Source organism: Crinia signifera, chromosome 1 (assembly GCF_055691185.1).
Source record: "Crinia signifera chromosome 1, ASM5569118v1, whole genome shotgun sequence".
Lineage (NCBI taxonomy): Eukaryota > Metazoa > Chordata > Amphibia > Anura > Myobatrachidae > Crinia > Crinia signifera.
The window spans coordinates 327302350-327328761 of record NC_139217.1 but is presented as its reverse complement, the minus strand read 5'-3'; the positions used below and the strand labels follow the sequence as shown (position 1 = coordinate 327328761).

The 26412-nt window shown below is 43.0% G+C and overlaps 1 protein-coding gene and 2 gene segments (V, D, J or C); all 3 read left to right on the top strand.

Moving 5' to 3' along the window:
* LOC146081239 (Ig heavy chain C region, secreted form-like) overlaps positions 1-26412 on the top strand; it is a 198084-nt gene that overhangs the window by 31874 nt on the left and 139798 nt on the right.
* The window catches only part of LOC146081229 (immunoglobulin heavy constant gamma 2-like), a 170518-nt gene that overhangs the window by 32304 nt on the left and 111802 nt on the right, over positions 1-26412 (top strand).
* LOC146081217 (uncharacterized) overlaps positions 1-26412 on the top strand; it is a 67016-nt gene that overhangs the window by 31701 nt on the left and 8903 nt on the right. Inside the window, exons 4-5 of the mRNA XM_083189318.1 lie at positions 1313-1612; positions 3331-3654. Coding sequence (XP_083045444.1) covers positions 1313-1612; positions 3331-3654 — 624 coding nt within the window. The remainder of the gene's footprint in view (positions 1-1312; positions 1613-3330; positions 3655-26412) is intronic.

Below are 26412 nucleotides of genomic sequence, written 5' to 3'. Positions count from 1 at the left end.
TGCGATTGCTATTATTTTGCAATAGCATTGCTGGGAGACCATGCTTGGCACTCATCATTTTGCTTTTTAAGCAAAACTGCAACTCAACTGTGATTTAATTTTTTATAGAAGGTGCTAGATACATGATAGCTGGAAGCTGATTGGTTTCTATGGTCAATTTATCCACTTTTTCTTGGGGGAAATGTACTAAGCATTGTAGAGACATACAGTAAAGGGGATAGAGATAATGTAATAGCCAATAAGCTCTAAACTGCCGTGATACAAGCTGTATTTATTTGTTTTTACTTTATCAAAGCTTAGTACATACAGTGGTAAGGAGGAGGGGAGCGGGAACTTTTTACCTGGGCCTGGGTCTGCTGGAGGAGCTCATGTCCCACTCCCTCCTTGCACGGAGCAGGAGAGTGGGGACAGAGATGACAGGCTGCCTCTGCACTACAGCCTCTCTCCCCAGCTCAGTGCTGTATGCTGAGCTGGGCAGAGAGACAGCTGCAGGGGCAGTCTGGCATCTCTCTCTCCCCTCTGTGTGTGTGAGGAGGCACCCACCGGCCACCCCACACAAATTACAGTGTGGTGTTTTGTTATATCACAGGGGGCATCACCATGCCCCTTCCATATTTCCAGTGCCCGGCCGACCTGTTGGCGCCTCTGAGTGTATATATCCTTGGACGCTTTCATACATCTTCCCTCCAGTGTCTTCTGTGCCTGGGGTGCCAAGTCTATCTAGAGAGCAGTGTCTATTATTGCATGTCCATCGACCATCGGTGTCTCATACTTATCAAAGGTCTATAGGCAAAGACAAATTCTTATTATCGATGGAGAGAACCGAACGGTTTCCAGCCATCGATAATATAGAGGCATCAGATGGTTTTGTTTCTCCCTATGAGTGCTGGGCAGGGGTGCTGACAGGTTGGCCGGGCCCCACTAAACTGAATGGCCATGGCCTTTTTGAGGGGGCGTAGCCTCCAGAAGGGGCGTGGAAATGTCTCCTGTGATAGAAAGAAAAACATTTTTGTGGGTGGGTAGGGGTGCGGATGGGAACTCACACACCACCAGCGCAGAGAGAGAGGACAGTCTGCTCCCGCAGCTGCCTCTCTCCCCAGCCCAACACACAGCACTGTTGATAGAGTTAGATGTGTTTTTTTTTAGTGGATACAGGTATCAGGTTGTTGTGTTTTTATCTTTAAGCAATTAACATAGAGTTCAATTTGTGACATATGTTTAATAAACCAGAATAAATATTTTATTAGGGAATAGCCACAAGGGCATCTTGCTCTCAAGTTTGGATTGAATATGACTATGTATTTGCCCACAGCTTGTCAAGGCAGCTTTGTGATACCAGTCGTGGACCTTCAACTACCTGGCAAGGAAGACCTGCTGTATGACAATGGCACAATTGTTTGCTCCGTTTTGGGCAACAATGTGGATTCCAGTCAAATATTTTTAAAATTTAATCGTAAAAAGACTCAGAAGGAAGGTCTAACTACCCAACATGGGAATAATCTAAGCGTGACATACAAGATCAGCCACGAAGAGTGGAAGACTCTACACCAAGTATCTTGTGTAGTGAAACAGTCCTGCTCTAAGCTAGATGTTGAGAAAGAAATTGAAGTTGGTAAGTAAAATGGCATTGTGAGGAGATCTGCGTAAAAATTTTCAATGATGTTTATGTCTATAATAAAGCCTTTATATATTAGTGCCATTTCCATGGTAATCACACATGTGTGTCTATTTTGCGTTTAAAAGTAATATCGAGACTTCCTAGAATATTATCATAAGGGGAATACTGTATGAAATGTGCAGAGGGACTCCCGGAAGTCCAGCACTGGAGCCACATCACAAAAAAAAACTCTCATCGGAAGAGATCTTCTTTACATTACTAATTGCATATGTGAGGGCAAATGCAATAATTATGAATGCGGTAAGCAGCGATATGCGGGGAAGTGGGGTGGCAAATGTTAGTGCACACCCCTCCCACAATAGGAAAAACAAACATGCATAAATGTTTACGTCCCCTGGGCCCTTGGGATGAATGCAGTCAACTTTGGCTTAGTGAAAAGTGCTGCAGTCCTGAGCCATCACAGTGCAATTACTAAGGGCCAGATGTATCAAGTTTCAAAAAGTGAAAGTAGAGAGTGATAAACAACCTGCCAATCAACTCTGTCTGTTTATTACTCTCCATTTAATCACGTATTGAAGGTTGATACATCTGGCCCTTAATAAGTCCTGGGGCCAAATGTAATAGGGTGAGAGTTTCAGAAAGTGAGAGATTTTGGGAGAGTTTTCCCCTTTATTTTAAAGCAGCAATCAATTACACTGCAAAACCAGGTGGATTCTGCTATGTAATTGATTGCTGCTTTAAAAAACATGGGAAAACTCTCCCAAAATCTCTCATTTTCTGAAACTCTCACCCTATTACATTTGGCCCTTGGTATCTATACCTAATTTAACCCTGGGTTTCCTCCAGCTTCCTGGTTTGGGGCATGTCTGATTGCACAGGTCATGGCTTGCTACATCCTGGATGTCAGTCTAACCTGCAAAACACTGGCAACCTTCCCTGTATGGCTTACTGACACATTGTAGGAGATGTGTTGTGCCTTGGGGGCGTAATGGAGTGGGGAGGGATATGGGGTATGGGTTGAAGGTTTGACAGTGTCTAGGTTGACAAACAGATGGTTGATCTCTATTGGTCAATAGGCAAGAGGTCAACACCCAAAAAAGGTCAACGTGCATTAGGTCAACAGGGTTGAAAGGTCAACAGTGAAAAGGTTGACATGCTGGGTGGCATTGGGGTGGACAGAGGCAGAGAGTTTAGTGAAAGCAAGTTCCAAAACTGTGCGGGAGGGAGGCTGGCCAGAGGGTAGACAGGAGGCACTTACAGCCGATAGTGCCACAAAGTCACCAGGGGTTATGGCACAGGTCCCTGTCAATATCAGGATGGCAGACAGGCAGTACCTGAGCTGGAAGCATCTGCACAGGAATTAGCCACACTGCATTCCCGTTTGGCCGATCCACTTAAATTAGAGAAAAAAGTACATGACAGGGGAAGCATGTACATTGGTGCCCTTTTCACCTAAAAGGGCACCAAAAGGGGGCCAAAAGCTGTGATGGTCGTTGGTTTTAGCACTGTGTGGTCCATGATTTCCTCTTCATCTAACATTAAAGGCCTAAATTGACACAGTTTGGAAAAACTGCAACTGCAACATACAGTAGTATAATTTGTGTAAAATAAAAAAATACTTTACTCCACTAACAACCACCTGATAAGGTAATTAGGCAAACACAAAATGTTTTATCGTTCTCCAGCTGATGTTGGTGTTTTTATGTTCATAGATAAGAAGATCATAGAACCAAAGCATCCCAGTGTGCAGCTTCTGGCAGCTTTTTGTGATGAGAATATAGCACAAAGCTCAGTGCTGTTAGTGTGCATGATCTCTGACTTCTGGCCCAAAGACGCTTCTGTTGTCTGGTTACAGAATGCCAAACCCTGTGACAACAAAGGTACTCCCCTCATCCCAATGCAGGACACAAGGGGAATATACGCAGGAAACAGTATGCTAAATGTGTCCAGAGACAGCTGGAACAAGGAGGACCTATATACTTGCCAAGTGACTCACTGGAAACAGAACTTCCAACAAATAATTAGTAAACATAGAGGTAAGAAGGCCATTTGGCACATTCATAGTGATTGATGTTAAGATTGTCAACATTTTGAATGTCAACATTGTAAATGTCTTCATTATGACACATTATGACGACATCCCCACAATTGTAAATTGCAACAAAACATTGAACTTTAAAAACTGAAAACTTATTGTCTCATAGGACAAATTTCCTTGACCTTACTCAGACTTGTGATCCATACTGAAATAGGCCCTATATTCTATATGCACAGGAATGCATTTTTGTCTTTTACAACATTTTTTAAGACATTTTAGTTAATCGCAATTCTATAACGATAAAAGTTCATATAAGAATCATATTATGAAACATCATTGCGGAAATTGAAAGTGGAAAGAGCAAAATAATTGCATTTCAATGAAGGTGCTATTCTGTCCCTAAGGAATAGAGACTCAGCAGAACACTAGGGTAGCAATTCTGATTGCTCAACTTATCTCTATTACCAATGCTACTGTATTTTTCACCAGCTGGTCCATGGTCGAGCTCTCTTAATAAACCGGAAAATATCTGCACAGGCATTCACCTTTGTCAATATATATTCCACATACCCACTTTATTTGACAGGGTACTCAATGTTACCCAGACACATGCTGAAGGTGTATTATCTTTGGGGTGATTCAAATTGGTCACTAGAACTAGAGCCAGATATTCAGACAAACACCATCATAAGATTTAGACTTTTTCACATGACGACCAATTGGCTGATGTTTGGCTATTCAACACCCCTCCACACAGAACAACTCCTTTTACTCCCACCCTTATAAGCTCCATATAATGAAACTTAATTTTTGATAAGAGAGGAGTGTGAAGCGTGGAAATGGGGAAGGGTAAAAATACAAAAGATCTCACAAACTCACAATATTACGTATCCAGGTATTTGTCATGTTATGTATTATGTCATATATCTAGGATTAACGCAGAACCTACTGGACAAGAGAGAGATAACTTTTAAAGTAGTCAAAAAACTTAAAGACTTGAGACAGTTAGTTTGACGCAATATGCACCACATAATGGAATCCATGGTCCTAATCAACCGTAATTGGGTAGAGATAAAAGTTTTTTACTGTACGGTACAAATGTTTATAAAATAATTTTACACCCTTTTTTATATCTCTATAATTAAAGTACATAAGATACATCAGATACATAATAAGAATAAGAATGATAATACATAATAAGAGTAACAATGAGATGCAGAATATTGGAGATCGGCTTGCATATATTAAAATTGGCAAATAATAACAAAATAGGATAAAAAGTAAGTGGATGTAGAACAACTGATCAATAAAATTGAGAACATTGTTCCATTAATGCTGCACTTTTGGACATGACCATATTGCATGGATATAATCTGCACATGATGCATTACATTTAGGGCAATTGCTGGATTTCTCCTGTAACATAGACATATGCTCTTTCAATGGACCCCCTGAATTAGAGAAGTGCCTATTATATTCAGAATTTTATCTGTAAATTAGATAACATACTGTACAAAAATCAGCCTCTTCTGGAAGGTCTTTAGAATATGAAAAAACAAATTGGATTTCCCCTGCACACTGAATGATATCAGTAACCAGATTTAAAAACCACATTGTAGTAAATTCAGAGATCTTGGTTACATATACAGTATTTGCAAATACATGGGTAAGCCCCCAAGCCATACGTCAAGGCTTCTCTGAGTATTGGGGTCCCTATTGCTATATCTAGGGGCAAGGTGCGTCAACCCAATAAATCAGCATAAACCATATATACCAGTGAGAAAACTAAAGTGTTAATAAGTATTAATAGGAAGACAGAGCTATGTACCAAAGGTGATAAAAATAAGTTTCAGGGGCCACCTCCCCTACTAACAACCTACTATTTTTTCAGCTCTGGTGTAGGTTTTTTTTTTGTCACTTAACCCTACACCCAGTTGAATCCCCCCCCCCCCCCTAACCAGTTTCCCCAACTTAAAATATCTTAATTGTAAATACATACAAAAAAAATAAGAATATGATATTTATCCTGCAAAAGTTGAAGTAAAAATATGGTGCCTCCCAAGTCAAAGACATCTGAAGTGGCTCATTCCTTTACATAACTATACTAAAAACCTGGCATCATGTAAGGAACGTGAATGGATATTTAAGTTATGCACAGTAATGCTAGAAGGTCTCAATAAAATTATTAATATTGGTATCTTTTTTTGACAATCTGGATAGCAATGAACAAAAACCCATTCCTAAGATTGTTCTTTATATCCTAAGATATCTCTGATATAGGAAGGTCTTCTCCCTTTCTTAAGATCACATTTAAGCAAACTATGTTAGTAATATGACTATACATGAATAAATACATTTTGAGTACATTTTACATGATATAAACAATGTATGGATCAATGGGCCTTTATTATGGCTTTACAAAGATGATAAACATTAACTTTTAAGATATTCTAGACTCTTGATCCATATGTACCTATTCAACAATTATATTTATTGATTAAAGGGACCATATTTTATTTATACATTTTTCTTATAAATAAGATTAATATTAATCTTTTTAGGCATTCTGAAATCAGGGATCTACTTTTACCCATTCACCTGTTTTACAACTTATTATATTTTGTTACTAATACTAATCCAGCAACTGCTGTTTTTTAGGGAATCTCAAAGGCAGGGCAAGCTGTCTATAATCCCTTTTATGTTTGTATTGTCCATTGGCTCTAATAAGAGGATAGAGGCTTTCAAGATGAGGTCACGCAGTGAAAAATGCCCTGGCGATGCGTATGTCCAGTCCCGCCACTTCGGGTGGGCAGGAATGATCCAAAAGTCTTTGATTTCCTCCAGTTGCTGGGCTTCAGATCGTGGGTGCAGCTCCTACACTTGTGGGGTGTGATTGGGCTAATATATGAATGTTTCACCTGCTTTGTGACTAGCCAACATCAGGTCGTATCGACTGAGCTTTATTACAGCAGTGTGTGTTTCTCTCATTCACAGTTTTGAAAATCTGTCCAACCAAGACCTTAGAGGTTCTCTCGAGTGCCACCTATTGCTGCCCAGTACATGACAGGCTTGGTGTCTTTAATTTTAGTGTCTTTTGAATTCACATTTTCTCACCATTTAGATTGATTTTACTTTATTCTTGGGATATGTGAAACATATATGTGCAGTAGGGTGGCCCTTATTTTTTAACTTTCTAAAAGTTTAGCTCCCACCCCCCTATTTTGTTCCATTTAACAAAAAAACAATCTATGCTAAATTTTAGCTCAGTCGAAAAACTGCTGGGGACCCTCATCGACGATGAAATTATGGCACAGAATAATTATTTTTTCAGCTAAACTTTTTCAATCTCATTTAATTTTCTCTTAAATCACAAAAAATTCAGACTTATTCTTAGTATTAGTATAAGTGACAATAAATATAATGTGGAAGGCAACTTGCAAACCTGGGGCAGAGCACAGTTATAGTTTGAAAACCTATTTTTCGTCATTAAAATAACTTGTGCTTACTCATTCATTATGTTGTGGCATTATGATATAGATCTTCCCCTGTTGTGTTGGTAGCCCTCACAAAGATGGAAAACCATGTTTATAACCTCTCCATTTTTTATAATGTTATGTGCTTTGTATACTTATTTTGTTACCAAATGTGGGGTGAAATGTAATAGGGTGCGAGTTTTGGGACATGTCCAAATCGCACCAAATCGCACATGTCACATTTGCCACAGCCCACATTTGCCACTTTTTATACAAGGTCTCTTGGTCAAAACATGATGACCCTAGCTCGTCAGCCCAATAAAGGGGCCCTCCCCCCACCAAAGCTTCACCCATCCAGGGCTGAAGCCCGGGGCTGTACCCGCACCCCCCCCCCCCCTCCTTCCCAGGCTGTGGGGGCCAGGCTGATAATTAAAGTGTAAACATTTGAATAAAAAAACATTGCTTTTGACAGGAGAACTCCCAGAAGGCCTCTCCCACATGCTGGGACTTGGTGAACCACAAGGGGCATTAATTAGACTTGTAGTTCATCTGTAAAAAGATTATTACAAATAAATACACAGCCACAGAGAATAGTACAGCTTTATTATCACACCTTTTACACCACACATTCACAATATTCACAGTCTTACAGTTTTTATGTTATTTCATTACTTTTTCAAATTAACTTTTAAAAAATTTGATTCACAACATTTTTTAAACAATTGCTGGGGTTGCCTGGATGTGTCCACATAAATTTATTTAAGAAAAAAAAGAAATGGTCAAGATAGGGAAGAGTATTCCACTTTTGAACGGAATTCATCATTGCGTATACTATGTTCCAACTTCAAGGCATTTAAGGGTCGCCTAGCAGTTGTCCAATTGAGCTGAAATTTTGCACACCCTGTTTATATGTTGATTGGAACAGGATAACAGGGTGGGAGCAGCAACATTTAAACTTTTGGAAAATTACCTATTGCTACGGGACACCCTAATGTTCAGCTTATTATATGGAATTCTTAAAGAGTACTTCAAATGTCACAGATGATAATGCTACCATGCTGATTCATATTCTGAGACATTACGTTACTTTGGAGGTTATTCTGGTTGGTGCGTATCTTTCCGAATTCTTTCGTAGCGGACTGCACGCCACGCTGTGCGGACATTGTAAGAACAAACGCCCACAGGTCCTCCGCATTCGGACGGACCTCTAAGAAGAGGGTGTGTTTTCGGACAACATCCAAACCGTGCGTGTGCGGTGGCCACACAAAGATTCTGCACGGTCTTACAGCGTCAGAACAGACGGGAAGCTGGCCGTACGCACCAATGCGGTGTATTTCCGCAAAACTCACGACTATTATCTGAACTCATAAATCTGTCACATGACACACTTATGCAATTAGGCTACCTCATAAAAAAGGGATTGTTTGTAATTGTAATCAATTAAATCCTATTTGATACTTAAACACATTACTACCACTTTACATTAACCCTTACATCATGTGAAGTGCTATTCAATCATTGTTACCCCTTTAAGTAATGGTCCCTTTAGTCAGCAATGCTTCCAATTGAAGCAATGAAAAGAGTGTAATTAATGAGTAATGAGTAGAGGAGTGAATTGTATTGTGTTCAGCTGACAGTGCTTCAGGTGCGGGCGTACTAATTGGGCGAACCAAATGCGTAGCACATGAACAAGTGGTCTCCGCAAAGTGAAACTTGCTTATGAAGACCGCATATTTCATGCGTGTTGGTTCGTTTGCAGTCAGTGTGCTGTCCGAATGCACGCCTACCAGAGTTCGGGCACTCTCTCTTGTACGCCCATATTTACGCCCAGTTTTTCCCACTTTGAAACCACGCCCTTGTGTAAGTCCGAATGACGCCCAAAAACGCCCATATTTCCCGAGTCAATTCGGTGGACATTTCTGTACGGTATTAGTGAGAACGAGTACGGAGACCATGCGTGGCACATGCGCATAGCGTTGCCTACGCATGCGCAGACAGCTAAAAAGCACCCTCCGAAAGAATTCGGAAATTACCGCACCAAGCAGAATAAGGCCCTTTGTTATTATATTTACTATCTTCTCTGATAAGGTCTGAATGTTAAATTTGGCATATGCTACCTATGTATCCTTTTCATTCATTCCAATGCTCTCTCATTTAAGAGTGTTACCTGACCGCCCTTGCAGTGCTAATCCAATAACAGGATTTGCAGCAGAAAAAGCAGAAGTGTCACTTTCTATTTTTCCATCCTGTGTCAGGTACGCACCACTCTCTCATCAGTGGCTGAAATGCTTGCATAGCCTATGACAGTAGGAGTGATACTGAATGTATCTCCCTTTCTCATTTAGAGCACAAACTCTATATTGAAGTCTGTTGTTTAGCATCTGTATCTGCGTCTGCACCACCAGAGCATATTAAGGATTTATAGTAGGTGATTTATACATGTAATCCATTATCTACAGAATATATTGGATACTTTTATATCTAAAGTAGATACAGTGCTTGGGTTTGACTGAATGATGTAACACTAACACCAAATATAGAATTATATGAACATTTACTCAAACATGACAATCATATACATCAATTAAATTAGAGAATTCTCTAGAAAAAAATGTGAAAAATAAAAAAATGGATAAAAATAGATAAAGCATTAATATAGATGTACAGTTCCAGTTTAGCAAGCATTGAGAAGATGACGGTACCAATGAATTGTATAGTATTATTACCAGATTTTTGATTATGAAAGATATGGGGTGAAATTTAATAGGATGAGAGATTCAGAAAGTGAGAGATTTGGGAAGAAATCTCCAGTTTTTTTAAAGGGGCAATCATTTACACTGCAAAACCAGATTGATTTTGCAGTGTAAATGATTGCCGCTTTAAAAAAACTGGAGATTTCTTCCCAAATCTCTCACTTTCTGAATCTCTCATCCTATTACATTTCACCCATGATCTCCTTAGACTTAAGTTGGATATGGTATGAGTCCCGGATGATTACCCAGTGTGGATCCAAATTAACTCAGAGGGTGCGATGAATAGGCAGTCTTGTGGTATATGAATACCTGGCTTTGGCTTCTATACAGAGAAGCCTTGACGCGGCTTGGTGGCATATCATACACCTGCGCAGGTATATGTTACCAATATCTCTGAATTCTATTATCATGTAGTGTTCAAGATTGGTTGCTAAAACTATTCAGTGTGCCGGGGGAACCAATGTTTTGGCTGCTAATAACCTGAGGATATGGGATTCAAGGCAATGAGAAATAACTGGTCCGGATGGGATGGTGGGTCTGGTTTTATGGCTACGGTGCAAGCTGGAACAATGGTGGCTCAATGCGTTTCAACGTGTTCACAGTCACACGTCTTCATCAGGAGCTGGAATGAATGATGTATCTAGGGTGGCTGTTTATATACCTTGAATTGATAGGGGAAAAATGTTCCCAGGTGTGGTACATTGTCAAAAATTAAATAAACAATAAATTCAATGGACAGACTTATCAAAATAATCTTTATTAAAAGTATGCACAGGAGGTAAGAGTGAGTAACTATTATTAAAAATGTAAATATGAGGGGGGCGTGGTTTGGCCGAGTGTGTGAGCGGGGGCAGAGTGATGGAGCTCCGCTAAAATCCTTCTAAATATCCTGCCCAAGGGATCTTGCACTGCCTGCTTCCACTCTCTCACCTCATCCGAGCTGCCCTGCGTCTCCGGCGCTGCCAGGCTCCTGCCTGCGTGATCTCCGGTGGACTGGGCATAGTGTACTCCAGGCGCCTCCTCCCCTGGCCACGGGCACCATATTGTGGAGTGCTTCTTCTGGCTGCGGGGATTCGGTCCTGGCGTGACTGCCTAAGAGGTTGCGCTGTCTACTCCTGTGGGTTCCGCCTGTCTGCCACTAGTGTCAGGAGGTTTGTAAGGGGGAGCTCCGTGCGGAGCTGCTGATTGCTGCAGAGGTCGGTGAGTGGAGAGTGCGAGCGGCACCCAGGCGCCATTTTGAGATCCCGTGGAGCTGACACCTGTGGCTGGCTTCTTTGACACGGGTGTTCCCTGGACTATCCTCTACCCTAAGCTGTTTTAGTGTGGCTGAGACTGGCGCAGTTGTTGGCTTCTCCTGCAAACCTGGTGGTGTGCTAGCCACCACTGTTTTCTTTTGCATATATACACTTCAACGAACTGCTGGCCTGCATCTATATAAGTATTGCTGCACCTGACATAGAATTCATCATGGCCACTTCATTGCAACACATAATACAGGCTAGCTATGCCTCTACCGACAGGCTACTGGCTGGTCTCGCTGCTATGCAGAGGGATGACCTACCTATCTCCTGCACCCCTGCTCGGAAACATATACTTCAATCTTCTGATTCTACAGCTGGCACTGAAGCGGCACTGTGTTGCTCCCTGGATGAGTTACCTCGGATGGCCTCCTCCTGGTTTGGGAGCATTTCTTATCCTGCTCCAGGAAATTCACTAACCTTCTGCACTCCTCTTGGGTGTGATGCTGCGGATGGGGAAGCTACCCTTCATGAACATGGACCTATAGCCCTTATAAATCCTGTTACTCCTTGTTCTATGGAGGAGGGTTACCTGATGCCTTTTCCTATACCACATTTTGTTGCTGGTGGAAATTACTTTAAATATCCTATATTGCTAAATCCAGCTGTTTTAAACTTCTGGTTCCGGTTACTCAAATATCCTGACTTTCCCTCAGCTCCGCTACGATCTTCTGGGACTATCCTACTTCCTGCTCTCAGGTCCCTTTATAATTTCAAGAACTGGCCAGATTAGCGTCCCGGGTCGCACGGGAACCTTGGCTGCTTTTTCTATATATTTCTGTTTATTTTTCATAGTTCTGTGCATTTTTCTGTTATATATATTTTTTTTCTGTTACAATATGCACAATATATACCGCAAATATATGTACGATAGGTGACAAGCTGCTGTATTTGTTAAGGGAGAGATAGGGCTAGTTTTCAATTTCATATCCTGATGATCCTATAGTCCTGGGTCTCTTATTTTGGACTCCTCTAAACTCCTAAAACTGGGTTGTTTATAATGTATAATTATCCTAGTTTATTAAGGTATCCCAGGTTGGTATTATTTTGGCTTGTGTGCTACTCGACCTTTAGATCCATACGTTGGTGGAAGGTCAGATTTGCCCTAGCTAAGATTGTTGACATTTCGCCCCAGTCAGTCCATGGTTTTATATATCCCCTTAATGGGGGGGAAGGCTATTAGGTTAGTACAGTTTAGTGGGGGAACGGTTTGGGTACAGTTTAAGGGATACAGGTATGCCTAGGAATGGGTTAGGTTATACAGGGTGGGAGGTTTTGGGGAGGTTTGCTTTGGGTAGTTTGTTTTATTTTAATTCATATCTCTTAATTATCAATGTGTTCAGACACTTGACTTATTCGTTTATCTAGCCTGACATTTCATTTTTATTGGGTACTGCAATGTTTCAATATATACTGTTATTATTCCGTTTTCGGCGGTGGATTGGGGGTCTTGGATGGCACCTTCAGATGCCTGATCGATGGCCAATACATTTTTGTTTACACTGGGTGTTTTGGTTTTGTATCTCAAAAATTTCAATAAAAAATACAGAATTTAAAAAAAATGTAAATATGAGAAAGACATAGATGTGTTAAAATTAAATCAAATTCTATGTCATGTGACCGGAGCAAGTCACATGATTCGGAAGTGATTGGTATCATACAATGCCCGAAAACAAGCAATCGGGATGGTTAATCCAGATTGCACAAATATATTAGAGAAGGGGCTCCCACTAAATAGTGGGAAGGTGTGCCCAGTGTGTTATATAGTCACCGCCGCCGATGGGTCACGGACCATCCACCACGGTTGGCGGAAGTGACGTCCGGACCCATAGCCGGTTGGTGGAAGTGATGTATCCGCTCATCTGTGCGCCATAGGGGGGCCGCTGTCTGTAATCTTATCAAGGCGCCATTCATATGTTGGTTGGCAAAGTTTACAATGCATTTTTTATCTAGTTAGAAGCATATATATGCTTATGGTAATCCAATTATAAATATGACTAATATAGCTGGTAAGCAAAACACTGATTATATATAGTAATTCACAGTTATTATTGTCTAAAACTCACAAATAAGACAATATCAGGTCTAATATCATATGTCACGATCACCACAATGATGTACTCTATATAGCAGCAATTAGAATTTGAAAAAGTAAATAAATAAATAAAAAATAATAAAAATTAGAAAATAATGATAATAACAATAATAATAATAATAATAATAATAAGAAATACATAATAAGTGAAAAGTTTTTAAAGAAATATCAAGAAAATCAATGTGAATGGGGACAAAGAGAAAAGTGAAAAAAAGATTATTGTGAAGTGACAAAGGGCCTTATTTTGGTTCATTCTTTCTGACAAAATCCTTCTTAGATGGACAAAACCATGTGCACTGCAGGGGGGGCAGATGTAACATGTGCAGAGAGAATTAGATTTGGGTGAGTAATTTTGTTTCTGTGCAGGGAAAATACTGACTGCTTTATTTCTACACTGCAATATAGATCTCACTTTGAAGTAAAACCCCACCCAAATCTAATTCTCTCTGCACATGTTACATCTGCCCCCCTGCAGTGCTCATGGTTTTGTCCATCTAAGAAGGATTTTGTCAGAAAGAATGAACCAAAATAAGGCCCAAAGTGACAAAGTGTTGTTCTGAAGAGTGATCACCATCCCAAACAATAAATAGATCATCTATATATTATCTATATAACGGACATAGAAGACCAGGCTTCTGCCAAATCCACCGCCCCACACATGGGTGCCTTCAAATTCACCCATGTATAAGTTGGCGTAACTGAAGATAATGCGTGTGGGAAAAAATGTTGTGTGAGAATAAAATGAATAGAAGAAATAAGAAAAGTTTGCTGTTCCCATGACAGGTCACTGTCTCTACTGAGTTTCGCTGTAAGGTGTTTGATGCCCAGATCATGTGGTATATTGGTATACAGGGCCTTCACATCTAAGGTCATAAAGGCATATGTATCTTTCCAATAAATGTCCTCGATCTTCTGGAGGAAATGGGTTGTGTCTTTCAAATGTGACTTGAGCACGGGAACCAGAGGTTGTAAATGATAGGATGACAAGGGGGTGATGTGAGTGCTTTGTGAGTGCTTTGTGAATTTGGGGGGGGGGGGGGGTGATAATATGTGGGTGTGATGGGGTGAGTGGTGAAAAGAAAATGCCAGGTTTCTTTAGAAATTATATTGTTACTTATTGTCACTATATTGGATACTTTGATATTAGACTCCTACATGCACATTACCTTCACTATATTTGTAGAAGGTACAGTAGCCTAGCATACATTTGTGACCTTATCTTTATGGTACCTGAGCAACTACTATGTGACCTCTGATTTCTGTAAATTTTTGATAACGTGAATGTGTGATTTTTTAGTAATGGGAGTGTGCAGATTTATTTAAACCCTACCCCCAACATAACCATCCCCAGACTCATTGAGCTGGTCCTGATTCTCCAATAAGAGGGGAAAAATAGTGTGGATGCCCCGTATTTAAGAAACCAGCACCGGGTTTTTGGACCAGACCTGGTTTCAAAAATATCGGGGACAAAAAAACTGGGGGTCCCCTCCGAATTTGGAACCAGTACCGGGCTACAACAAGCCAGCGGTGTCATACCTCAGCTGTGGGGACACTTTTTAATGCAAGGTCCCCCGGCTGAACCATGATCACCCTGGCTGGTCAGCCCTGAATGGGGTACCTAGGGGAGTGGGGACCCTCCAATATGCTGGGGAGGGGGACCCCATGCTGTTCTTTTTTTTATTAAACTTTACAACACTTTTTTTGTTACAGAACCATGCACAGATCTCACTCATGAATTTGTTCTGTCAAACTCGCCAGCCTGGACCTGGTCTATTTGTTTTGTGATTTTTGGTCATTTCAAGGACACAATTTCAAAATTCGCACCCTATTACATTTGCGACTTATGATTTCGGTGTTTTCTATAGAAAACATCTCAATACGATTTTGAATGCAATTTTTTCGGGAAACGTGCAGTTTTGGCTGTTTTTTACCTGCAAAAATAGAACCCTATTACATTTCACCCAATGTGTAGTCTGTTAATAATCACTGTGTTGCGACCAAATCTGAATGAGGCCCAATGTCAGAATACTTGAACTGTGTGTGTGTGTATTCATTAAATTAAATCATTTCACAAAATCATGAGTTTTTGACTGCTGGCTTCCCATCCAACGGGATACTGAACGCATCCCAAAAAGACAGTACCTTAATGGTTGGCAGATGTCTGTTAGTTTAGCTTGCTACAGCGGAAGAAATGTCATTTATATCCCGGACTCCTGCAGATGTGTTAAGAAAAAAAGAAGGGTTTACCACTTGGTTCTCAGGCGAAACTACATAGTCATACGGTCAGGATTACATATGGCCATGTATTCAATGCTTTTTGCGAGTCAGGCTCACTGTTCGCTCGTGCGTGTCACCGTGACCTCGCTGAAGCACTCACCACTTTTATTCATCTCCTCCTTTCTGTCTGTCTCCTTATTCAACGCTTCTGCAGCTCACCATCCCTCTTTGCGAACTCTGCATAATTTTGCGAGGTCGTGCTGTAGGTCGTGCTGTAGCAGGAGAGATCAGGATTCTCCTGCTCTCCACGTGAGGTGTGCAGACCAGGCCCGGCGACAGGGGGGGTCAAAGGGGACAGTTGTGATGGGCCCCAGCGATCTGAGGGGCCCCAGAGCTGCCAGTCCATGTGGCACAAGGTACATCCTCCCCCTATTCCGAGTAAGCATCGGCGGCCGCGTCTCAGTGCAGGGGAAGTGGCGGGTATTGCAATCGGAGACGGAGACAGTCAGTGCAGAGCCCAGGACCCCTTAGCATTAGCAGCCGCATCTCCCTGCTCCAGTTATTACCCCCTGCTGTCTTACCCACACGCTGCTCTCCGCTGAAGAAGATAGCTATGTGACCCCCGGTGCTGCACTTCTCTCCTCTGGCGCTCCCGGACAGTCACGGCATGGAGGGGTTTGCCCTCCATGCCGTGACTGTCCGGGAGCGCCAGAGGAGAGAAGTGCAGCACCGGGGGTCACACAGCTATCATCATGCCGTGACTGTCCGGGAGCGCCAGAGGAGAGAAGTGCAGCGCCGGGGGTGCAGCGTGTGGGTAAGACAGCAGGGGGTAATGACTGGAGCAGGGAGATGCGGCTGCTAATGCTAAGGGGTCCTGGGCTCTGCACTGACTGTCTCCGAGTGCAATACCCGCCACTTCCCCTGCACTGAGACGCGGTCGCCGACGCTTACTCGGAATAGGGGGAGGATGTACCTTGTGCCACATGGACTGGCAGTATGAAGTCCCAGTGATCTGCCAGCAGCTTCACCTCCCGAATCCCGCATCTTCCCGCCCAATGAAAAAGATGGACTGCTGTCAGCTGTCAGACCCCAGCGGAGAGAGTGGGTCAGTAGCTGTACATACCTTTTATCAGTGCATATCCATTTCTATTGAGTATATTTTTTATCTGGGATTCCTCTCCCCACCATGTCCTCTATCCCTGGCACAGGCCACAGCCTATCACCCCACGCTCCTTGTCTCCACACATCCTGTCACCCCACACACGCTACCCCCACCATCTTGCTCACAGCCTGTCACCCCACACTCCTTGTCCCCACTCATCCCATCACCCCACACACGCTACGCCTACATTCTTGTTAAAGCCTGTCACCCCATGCTCCTTATCCCCACTCATCCTGACACCCCACACATGCTACCCCCACCTTCTTGTTCACAGCCCGTCACCCCACACTCCTTGTCCCCACTCATCCCATCACCCCACACACGCTACGCCTACCTTCCTGCTCACAGCTTGTCACCCCATGCTTCTTATCCCCACTCATCCTGACACCCCACAAATGCTACCCCACCTTCCTGCTTACAGTCCGTCACCCCATGCTCCTTGTCTCCACTGATCCTGTCAAACCACACACGCTACCCCCACCTTCTTGCTTACAACCTGTCACCACATGATCCTTGTCCCCACTAATCCTATTGCCCCACACCAATTAGTGCCTAAACCGACTGAGAGATGAAGGCTCACAGGGGTGCAGTGTCGCGGCACAGTGAGGGTATTTGGGGAAGAATGGGGCCCAGAGATATAAGTGTATGGGGCCCCAAGATTTCTATTGCTGGCCCTGGTGCAGACTTGTGTTTGAGCAGCGTGTTTGGGGGATTTGTGGATCTTGGCTTCTGAACAGGTTTAAGGTTAGTGTTTTGTGCAGTGTTTTTATTACAACACATGGCTGTGTGACAATTTTAATTGGGTTTGTGGCTGCAGACTGGTGCTGTGTATTTTGTCCTCATTTGTTCTTATTATTGTGTTGTGCTTTGGCCGTGGTTTCAGTGCCCTGGGTTTTTATTTTATTTATTTTGTAATTGTTAGCGTTTTTAAATGCCTTTTTGGGGGCTTTGGTTTAGGTTTTTTTTTTTAAATACACCCCTAAATTGTGGTTTTATGTTAGGTGGGGTCTCCCTGAGCTTCCCTGCCTTGGTTTGGGGGAGGCACACTATTGCACGGAGGGCCAGTGCCTTGCTGTGTGTTGTGGTGCAGTTTTTCATGTTTTCTTGCGGGTGCGGCTGCATGCTGTTTTATGTTAGGGGGGTCTAACTAGGAGCATTACTGATTTCTTATTGGATACCATTAAAATAACTTATTAAATTCCAAATAAATTAATATAGAAGTACAGCATTATGGCACTTGCAATAAATACATTAGAGTACATTTTTTTTTTATTTATAACCCATAAAAAAACAAAAAAATAACAACTTTAACAAAGATAATCCTACAGTTCACCTAAAAAAGATGCCGAGGGAAAAATAGAGAACTGCTCTAAAAAAAGAAACCAGCAGGACTCGCAATTTGTGCATTGAATACACTTTTGGAGAGAGACACTAAAATCCCCATTGAACAGAAATGGGGAGAAGTGCAGGGTGAACTGAGTTAGTTTCGCAAAATATTTTTGGAGAAGCAACAGAGCTGAATACAGGGAAGCACAAAATAGGAGAGAAAAGTTCACCACTCTCCAAAAAACATGCACACTCACCGTTATTTACGGCGACATAGGAGCATTGAATACATGCCATGGTGTGGCAGATGTTTAGACAGCCCCATTTAATACTCAAAACATAGAAGTATATCCCATAGTGTAAGTTCTGCACATGTGTAGCTGAAGTTTGACCCATGCAGGGAACGGATCCAGTGCCCAACTTGCTTTTATTGATTTAGTTAGTTGGTGATGCTCAGTCTTGTAGAAGAGAATGTTGGCAAAGGATATGGAGAAACTCTCATTTTCCATAATATAGAATGTCAATAACAATGGGACAAAAAAACATATATTTCCACATTCGCCAGACATATTTAATTATTTAGTTAGTATATAAAGCATTCCACAATTCCAAAACAGTCCATACAAATGGCCTGACTCAGAGCTCCATGCAATCCACGTGTTCATGCATTTCAGCAATTATTTGCAACTGCATATGCATAGAAACTGCCAGTCCATGATTTACCCTGTGTGCACCACAATGGTGCTCATGCCATCAGGACAGAGAGTAACAGAGAGGTGGCGTAAAAGTGATGGGTGTTCCTGGGTGGTGACTAGGATGCTGCTCAGAACAAAATAAATCAGTAAAAAGGATTAACTGTAATTACTGTAAAATATCATCAATGATACACACCATCTGGTATCCGGTTATTATACCGGAAGTTGGCATGCCAGTAATTGGAATATTGATATCAGAATCCCTACAGTGGTCAGGAGACCAGCACTGAGGTCCTGAGCTTGCTCGCAATGTTGAAGCTGGAATCCCGAATGTCAGCATCCCGATCGTAAGTATGTTAGGGAGGCTTAGAGTTAGTCTACAGGTTTGAAGGTTAAAGTTAGGCTGCAGAGGAGCGGAGGTTTGGGTTAGGCTGTGGGGTGAGGGGGGAGCAATTAGGGTTAGGCACCAAGAAGGAAGGGTTATGGTTAAGCATTAAGGGAGTATGGTTTGGGTCAGACAACAAGAGGAGGGATGGTTAGGGTTGGGCTGCAGGTAAAGGGGGATGGGGGGGGGGTTTCCCTTCCCATCCAAATAATATCCCATCTATATAAAGATATTTTAATCTATAGATCTGATATTCTTTAGGGGGAGGTGAAAGGGTCAGTCATTTTTGGCCAGAATGAAATGAATTGAAGGTGCTGTCCGTCAGTGCTCCCACCAATGATTGGTCACTCTCTGTAATATAGCTTTATTCAACCTGGAAGTCAGATTTGCTTTGATGAAGCTGGTAGCAAAATGTCAATAGCACCCAGTAGCTGTGGCAAAGACATGTTCTATCTCTCATGCCTGTTGTAATTTAGCCTCTGCAATAATTATTATTAACTGATGACTCTGCTGGCCATCCGCGGCACCCATGATTATGGAGACTGCGGCAAATACCCACATTCTGATGTCTATGTAAATATTTGTGTTGTGAAGCTTTAGAACATTCTGTACGATGACATTGCCTATACCAGTGGTTCCCAAACTGTGTGCCGTGGCTCCCTGTGGTGCGACGGGTTGGTGGTCCAGGACCAATTCAAATGATTTATGATCAATTATTTATGGCCAAAACCAGTGTTGGTGGCTGCAAATCATAAAATGTGTGTACAATCATGGCCTTTAAACACATAACTGAACCTAAGAAACACATATAAACACAATCTTATTAATTTTATATATATATTGGGGGCCTATGCATGCCGTGGAAAAAATTCTGATACTCTACAGTGCCGTGATTCAAAAAAGATTGGGAACCACTGGCCTATACAATTGTGATATAGTTATATGTATGTGTGTATAGGAGATTTAGATACCACAGTTCACTTTAAATATCTCTGCAAACAGAAGCAATTTATATCTATGTGAACAGAGCAAACAGCAATGTTGTTGGATGATTCTTCCCCTCGTTAGGAGTATATTGCCTTAACGTGTGGTATCCTCCACACGTTAAGTATCAAGTGGATGCTAATGAACTACACTATTGTGTGTTATATAACACCACTATGGTGACAAATGCGCACATTATTGTCATGCATTACATTGTGATTAAACACCATACAGTATGGAGTAATACACAGTTTGTGTCCTTATACATAACTAATTAACCACAAAAATTTTTGATAGCTCTCCAAAGAGTTCTGAGGGGCAGATTTATTAAGCTCGGTGAAGTGATAACATGTCCAGTTTTTATCACCGGCTAATCACCTTCTAACTGTGAAGTTACAGCCTTGGTTTGAAAAATTACAGGTAGGAGTTGATTGGCCAGTGATAAAAATCAGACATTTTATCACTTCACCGAGCTTAATAAATCTACCCCTAAGTTTGTCAAGTACTTAGAGCAGACAATGACCCCTAATTATTATTTAATGTTGCACATTACTGCAACAGTATAGATCAGGGATAGCCAACTCCAGTCCTCGAGAGCTACCAACAGTTAACGTTTTCCAGGTCTCCTCACAGAATCATCAGTGAAGTAATTAGCTCCACCTGTGAATCATTTATAATGTGTCAGTCAGTAATGAGTGCACCTGTGCCCCAGCTAGGTGATCTAGAAAACGTGAACTGTTCTCTCTCTCGAGGACTGGAGTTGGCTACCACTGGTATAGATCTATTCTACTGTGAAGAGAATACATTGTGTGACTGGGATTATACCCACACAGCAAATGTAGGCAGCATAAGTAATGCCGAATATATATATATATATATATATATATATATATATATATATATTAATTTCTCTTGTATATTAATCTTAAACACCATATTTACATATAAGTGATTCACATTGGTTTAAGGAGGATTAAGTACTCTATACACATAGAAAATGTAAATGCACTGTGATATAATTCTTCTTAATTCAAACCAATGGTGTGATAACATAAACAAGGGTACAAATTTATTTCACATTGCCTATGATTGTAAGAGTGCAGAGGTCATGACCTTGTACTGATATATGTAAGGTACTGTATCATATTGACAGTTATGCATCTCGGGAGACATAACCAGTGCACTAGTTATAATCTTTGGGTAAATTAGAACTTGGTAGGCATCTAGGAATCTAGGTGTCCAAATTGACATCAAACTAAGGTGTAGTGCTCAGTGTCATGTAGCAGCAAGGCCAACAGTATATAAGCCTGTATAAAAAAGGGGCATGGAGGCTAGGACACAAATGTAATTATGCCACTCTACAAAGCATTGGTTAGACCACATCTAGAATTTGGAGAGCAATTTTGGAGTCTGCAGTTCAAAAAGAAAAGAAAAGAAGAGCAACCAAACTAATAAAAAAGTTGGAGAACTTAAACTATGAAGACAAATTGGACAAAATGGCATTGTTTACATTGGAAAAGATAATTTTAAAGGGATACATGCTTAACATGTACAAATATATCAGGGGCCAATATAATGAACTGTCAGGCACCCTTTTTGCTTTGAGGAAGGAGTCTAGGACACGTGGGAATTGAGACGAGAGGAGAAATTAATTTATACCCTTTGTATTCACTGTTGGTCGTTAGGTCCATTCTGTCTAAAACAGCATATTTTACGCCTGAAAAAAAAGTCTAGATGAATTGTAGTATTCACTATCATTTTTTCTAGACAGTCTAAAGCATTTCACCTGTCAACTCTTTTCATTTGCCTCGCCTGTCTAAATGAGTCATTTGGACTTTTTGTTTCACTTTGTCTAAACTCAGCCAGTGTCCGATTGTCTAAATGGATTCTACAGTTTTCAGGCAGGCTTTAGACAAAGTGAACTAGACAATTTCTTCTGTCGGGACTAGTCTACAAAACATAAAATATTATTTAATTTATGTCGTTTTTTTAATTAATCAATGTCATTTATTGTAATTTTGCTTATAAATACATTATGTATGTTTATTATTGTCTATATGAATATATTTAGATTTTTTTCATTTTTTTTTTACTCTACCCATGTAGCATTGTGTTTTACTGCAGTGTTGTACCCATGTGATGTTTTTACCCAGGATTCTGTTATCCCTCACTCCCATTTTGAGACTGTCAACCTTTTACGTAACCACCATGCCGACCTAACCACCTGTCATCCTAATGACCATGTCGACCTTCCACCATGTCGACCTAATGACCCTGTCGACCCTCCACCTGTCAACCTAACCCCCATGGTCGACCTAACCATGTCAACCTTCCACCATGTCAACCTAATCCACCTGTCAACCTAATCCCCATGGTCAACCTAATGACCCCGTCAACCTTCCACCTATCGACCTAACCACCATGCCGACCTAATGACCATGTCAGCCTTCCACGCGTCGACCTTCCACCTGTCAACCTAACCCCCATGGTCGATCTAACCATGTCAACCTTCCACCATGTCGACCTAATCCACATGTCAACCTAACCCCCATGGTCAACCTAATGACCCCGTCAACCTTCCACCTATCGACCTAACCACCATGCCGACCTAATGACAATGTCGGCCTTCCACACGTCGACAATGTCAACCTAATGACCCTGTCGACCCTCCACCTGTCAACCTAACCCCCATGGTCGACCTAACCATGTCAACCTTCCACCATGTCAACCTTCCACCATGTCAACCTTCCACCATGTCAACCTAATCCACCTGTCAACCTAACCCCCATGGTCAACCTAATGACCCCGTCAACCTTCCACCTATCGACCTAACCACCATGCCGACCTAATGACCATGTCGGCCTTCCACGCGTCGACCTTCCACCTGTCAACCTAACCCCCATGGTCGACCTAACCATGTCGACCTTCCACCATGTCAACCTTCTACCATGTCGACCTAATCCACATGTCAACCTAACCCCCATGGTCAACCTAACCCCCATGGTCAACCTAACCCCCATGGTCAACCTAATGACCCCGTCAACCTTCCACCTATCGACCTAACCACCATGCCGACCTAATGACCATGTCGGCCTTCCACGCGTCGACCGTCCACCATGTCGACCTAATGACCCTGTCGACCCTCCAACTGTCAACCTAACCCCCATGGTCGACCTAACCATGTCGACCTTCCACCATGTCAACCTTCCACCATGTCGACCTAATCCACATGTCAACCTAATCCACATGTCAACCTAATCCACATGTCAACCTAACCCACATGTCAACCTAATCAGGTGCAGGTGGTCAGCAGGGGGGGGGGGGTGTGAAGGAGGGCAGCAGGGGGGGTGAAGGAGGCCATCAGGGCGGGGGGGGGGGATGAAGGAGGCCAGCAAACGGGGGGGGGGTGTGGGGGGTGTGAAGGAGGCAAGCGGGGGGGGGGGGGTAGGCAGAGTATACAGATACAAGGGGAGGGAGCATACAGGCGGGCACTCCAGGAGGCATCCATGCTGAGATCGCGGCTGTGCTATCACAACCCCATATCACCTCCGTCCCCATCCACCCACCATACAATGCCCGCTCTGCATCTAGTAATCCCCCACCTGCCCTGCAGCTTCTAATCCCCCGCGAGATGTCTGCCCGCTGACCGGCTGCGCACAGCGTGCGGGCACTTCAGGTGGCTGAGATCGCGGCTGTGCTGTCCTCCTGCTGTCCGCCCACAGCGTCTAGCAACCCCCCGTGAGCTGTCCTCCTGCTGTCCGCCCGCTGCCCGGCGGTGGCAGCCGGGCAGACAGCGGCCGGATAGCTCACGGGGGATTGCTAGACGCTGTGGGCGGACAGCAGGAGGACAGCACAGCCGCGATCTCAGCCACCTGAAGTGCCCGCACGCTGTGCGCAGCCGGTCAGCGGGCAGACACCTCGCGGGGGATTAGAAGCTGCAGGGCAGGTGGGGGATTACTAGATGCAGAGCGGGCATTGTATGGTGGGTGGATGGGGACGGAGGTGATATGGGTTTGTGATAGCACAGCCGCGATCTCGGCATGGATGCCTCCTGGAGTGCCTGCCCGCTGAGCGGCAGCCAGTCAGTGGGCAGACACCTTGCAGTGGGGGATTAGTAGATGCAGGGCGGGTGGGGGATTACTAGAATCAGAGCGGCATTGCATGGTGGCTGGACGGGAACGGAGGCGGTTGTACCCGGAGACCCAGCAGGGAGGGAGGGATGGAGGGATTGGTGTCAATTGAACTCCCCTGCATGTGCATGAAAAGAAGCAGGGGAGTTAGAAGAAAATAAAAGTTTACATTCACATAGCACCTCTCCAAAAAAGCAAATGGAGTGTGTGTGTGTGTGTGTGTGTGACTGTCCAGGCCTGCAGGCGAATTGGACATGCCCCCTTTCGCCTCATTGGTTTTTAACGCCAGGAGGTGTTCTGAACTGATTTCACCCTGAATACACTAAATGGTGAAAGGGTGAAACACAATTCGCCTGTCTAGCTGATGTAAAAGCTAGAACAGGCGGAACTACTGTACATCAGCTAACGACGGACCCTGAATATGCCCCTGTGAAGGAAAAACTTTTTTACTGTCATGGCAATTAAATTATGGAACTCTCTTCCTGGAGAATTGGTGTCGGCAGACACAATAAATACATTTAAAATATGTTGGACTAATATATATTGTTTAAAAACATCCAGGGGTATAACCAAGCAACCAACTTGGGTACACGATTCACTACATTCATTGTGTTTCTGAGTGATGGAACAAAAATATTTTTTAAACTTACAGTTCATGCACTATCGAGAGCACGTTTTTTCATTTCCATATATATATATATATATATATATATATATATATATATATATATGCCTTGTCTGCCCACATGTGTACTAAAAGCAGAACTATCCAACTACACATTAGTATCCTTTAATAACATCCTCCAATTTGGCAAATCCTTTGTTCTGTCTACACCAGTGTTCCAAGTACAGTATATAGTACTAACATTCCAAGTTCGTCATTACCTATATATTGTCACACATGCTGTACAATCTTTACTGTACATGAAAAATTGCATTTCTAGGGGCGGGATGTACTACAGATTGAATTGTGGATGCAATGTATCCCACCACTTATCAAGTACATAACAGCGTTAATAGAAGATAGGACTTCTGGGTTCATATACAGTAACTCCCGACTTTTGCTATTAATGAATCAGGACTTGCTGCACTGAAGGCACGGGTGGCCTGAAAAGTGCTCGGAGCTGTGATGTGAGTGGGCATGGCTTACAGCCGCGGCTCCCCGTTCATGTCACTTAGCAGCTGGGCAGCCCCGGCTCCCTCCCTAGGGTTGCTACCTCAGGCATCTTCGATACCTGGAGATTCCCCCACACACACACACACACACTTACACACACACCTTCATGTGCAAAGTGAAAAGTGGGTGTGGCTTTGTAAAACAGGAATGACCTCTTCAGAAAAGTGGGCATGGCCTCTAATACAGACATGTATTGAAGTCCCTATTGTTACATTTAATAACACATTTCCCCTACTGACAACTCCTACACAGAGATACCTCATACATCCTCCCCTCACCCTGACACCAGTGACAAAAACTTCACAGCAACCTCCCCCACCCCCTCACTTCTCTAACATGCATATCTGCCCAAACACTGACCGTCCACACACACAAATCCCCCCCTCCACACTGGCCTCACTATTTCCTCAGCTGACAGCACAGACGGTAGAGGTCCCCTGGGATTGATACACAGTAACAGCCGGCTTATCTCCCTCTGAGGCTCATTTTGGGAGGAAGCGCTGCTGCAGCATCCTAAGCTGTTAGCTGCACAATGCTCCTCCGTCCTCTCCTCTCCCACGGCCCAGTTTAAATATTTCTGGAGGTAGAGGGAGCTGTGGGGCGGGCAGCAACTCGCAAGTGCTGGAGACACAATGTGCATGCCCTGTGGCCTTTCTGGCACCCAGAGCTTATGCTCCGCTGAAACTACCCTCCCTATGCCACTGACAGTGTGCACACTCAGTTTGGAGGCTGTGGAGGCTTTCAAAGTCACCCGGATTCCGGGAGAATCCCAGAATCCGGTAGACTGCAAAAACGTCCTGGAGGGTTGCCACCAATTCAGGGAGAATCCAGGAAATCTTGGAGAAGTGGCAACCCTATCCCTCCCTGTAGTGAAGAGATCCCTTGCAGAGTGGAACAGTGGTGATCTCTGGCTCCCCCAACAGCCCCCCTTCCCCGCCCGCAGGACATTGCGACCCATGGGAGGGAAAGTGGGACAGTCTCCAAGTTCCTATGAGTAAAGCTGGCCATACATCAGAAAGATCGATCTTAAGATCGATTGCGCTCATGATTGTGTACAATTT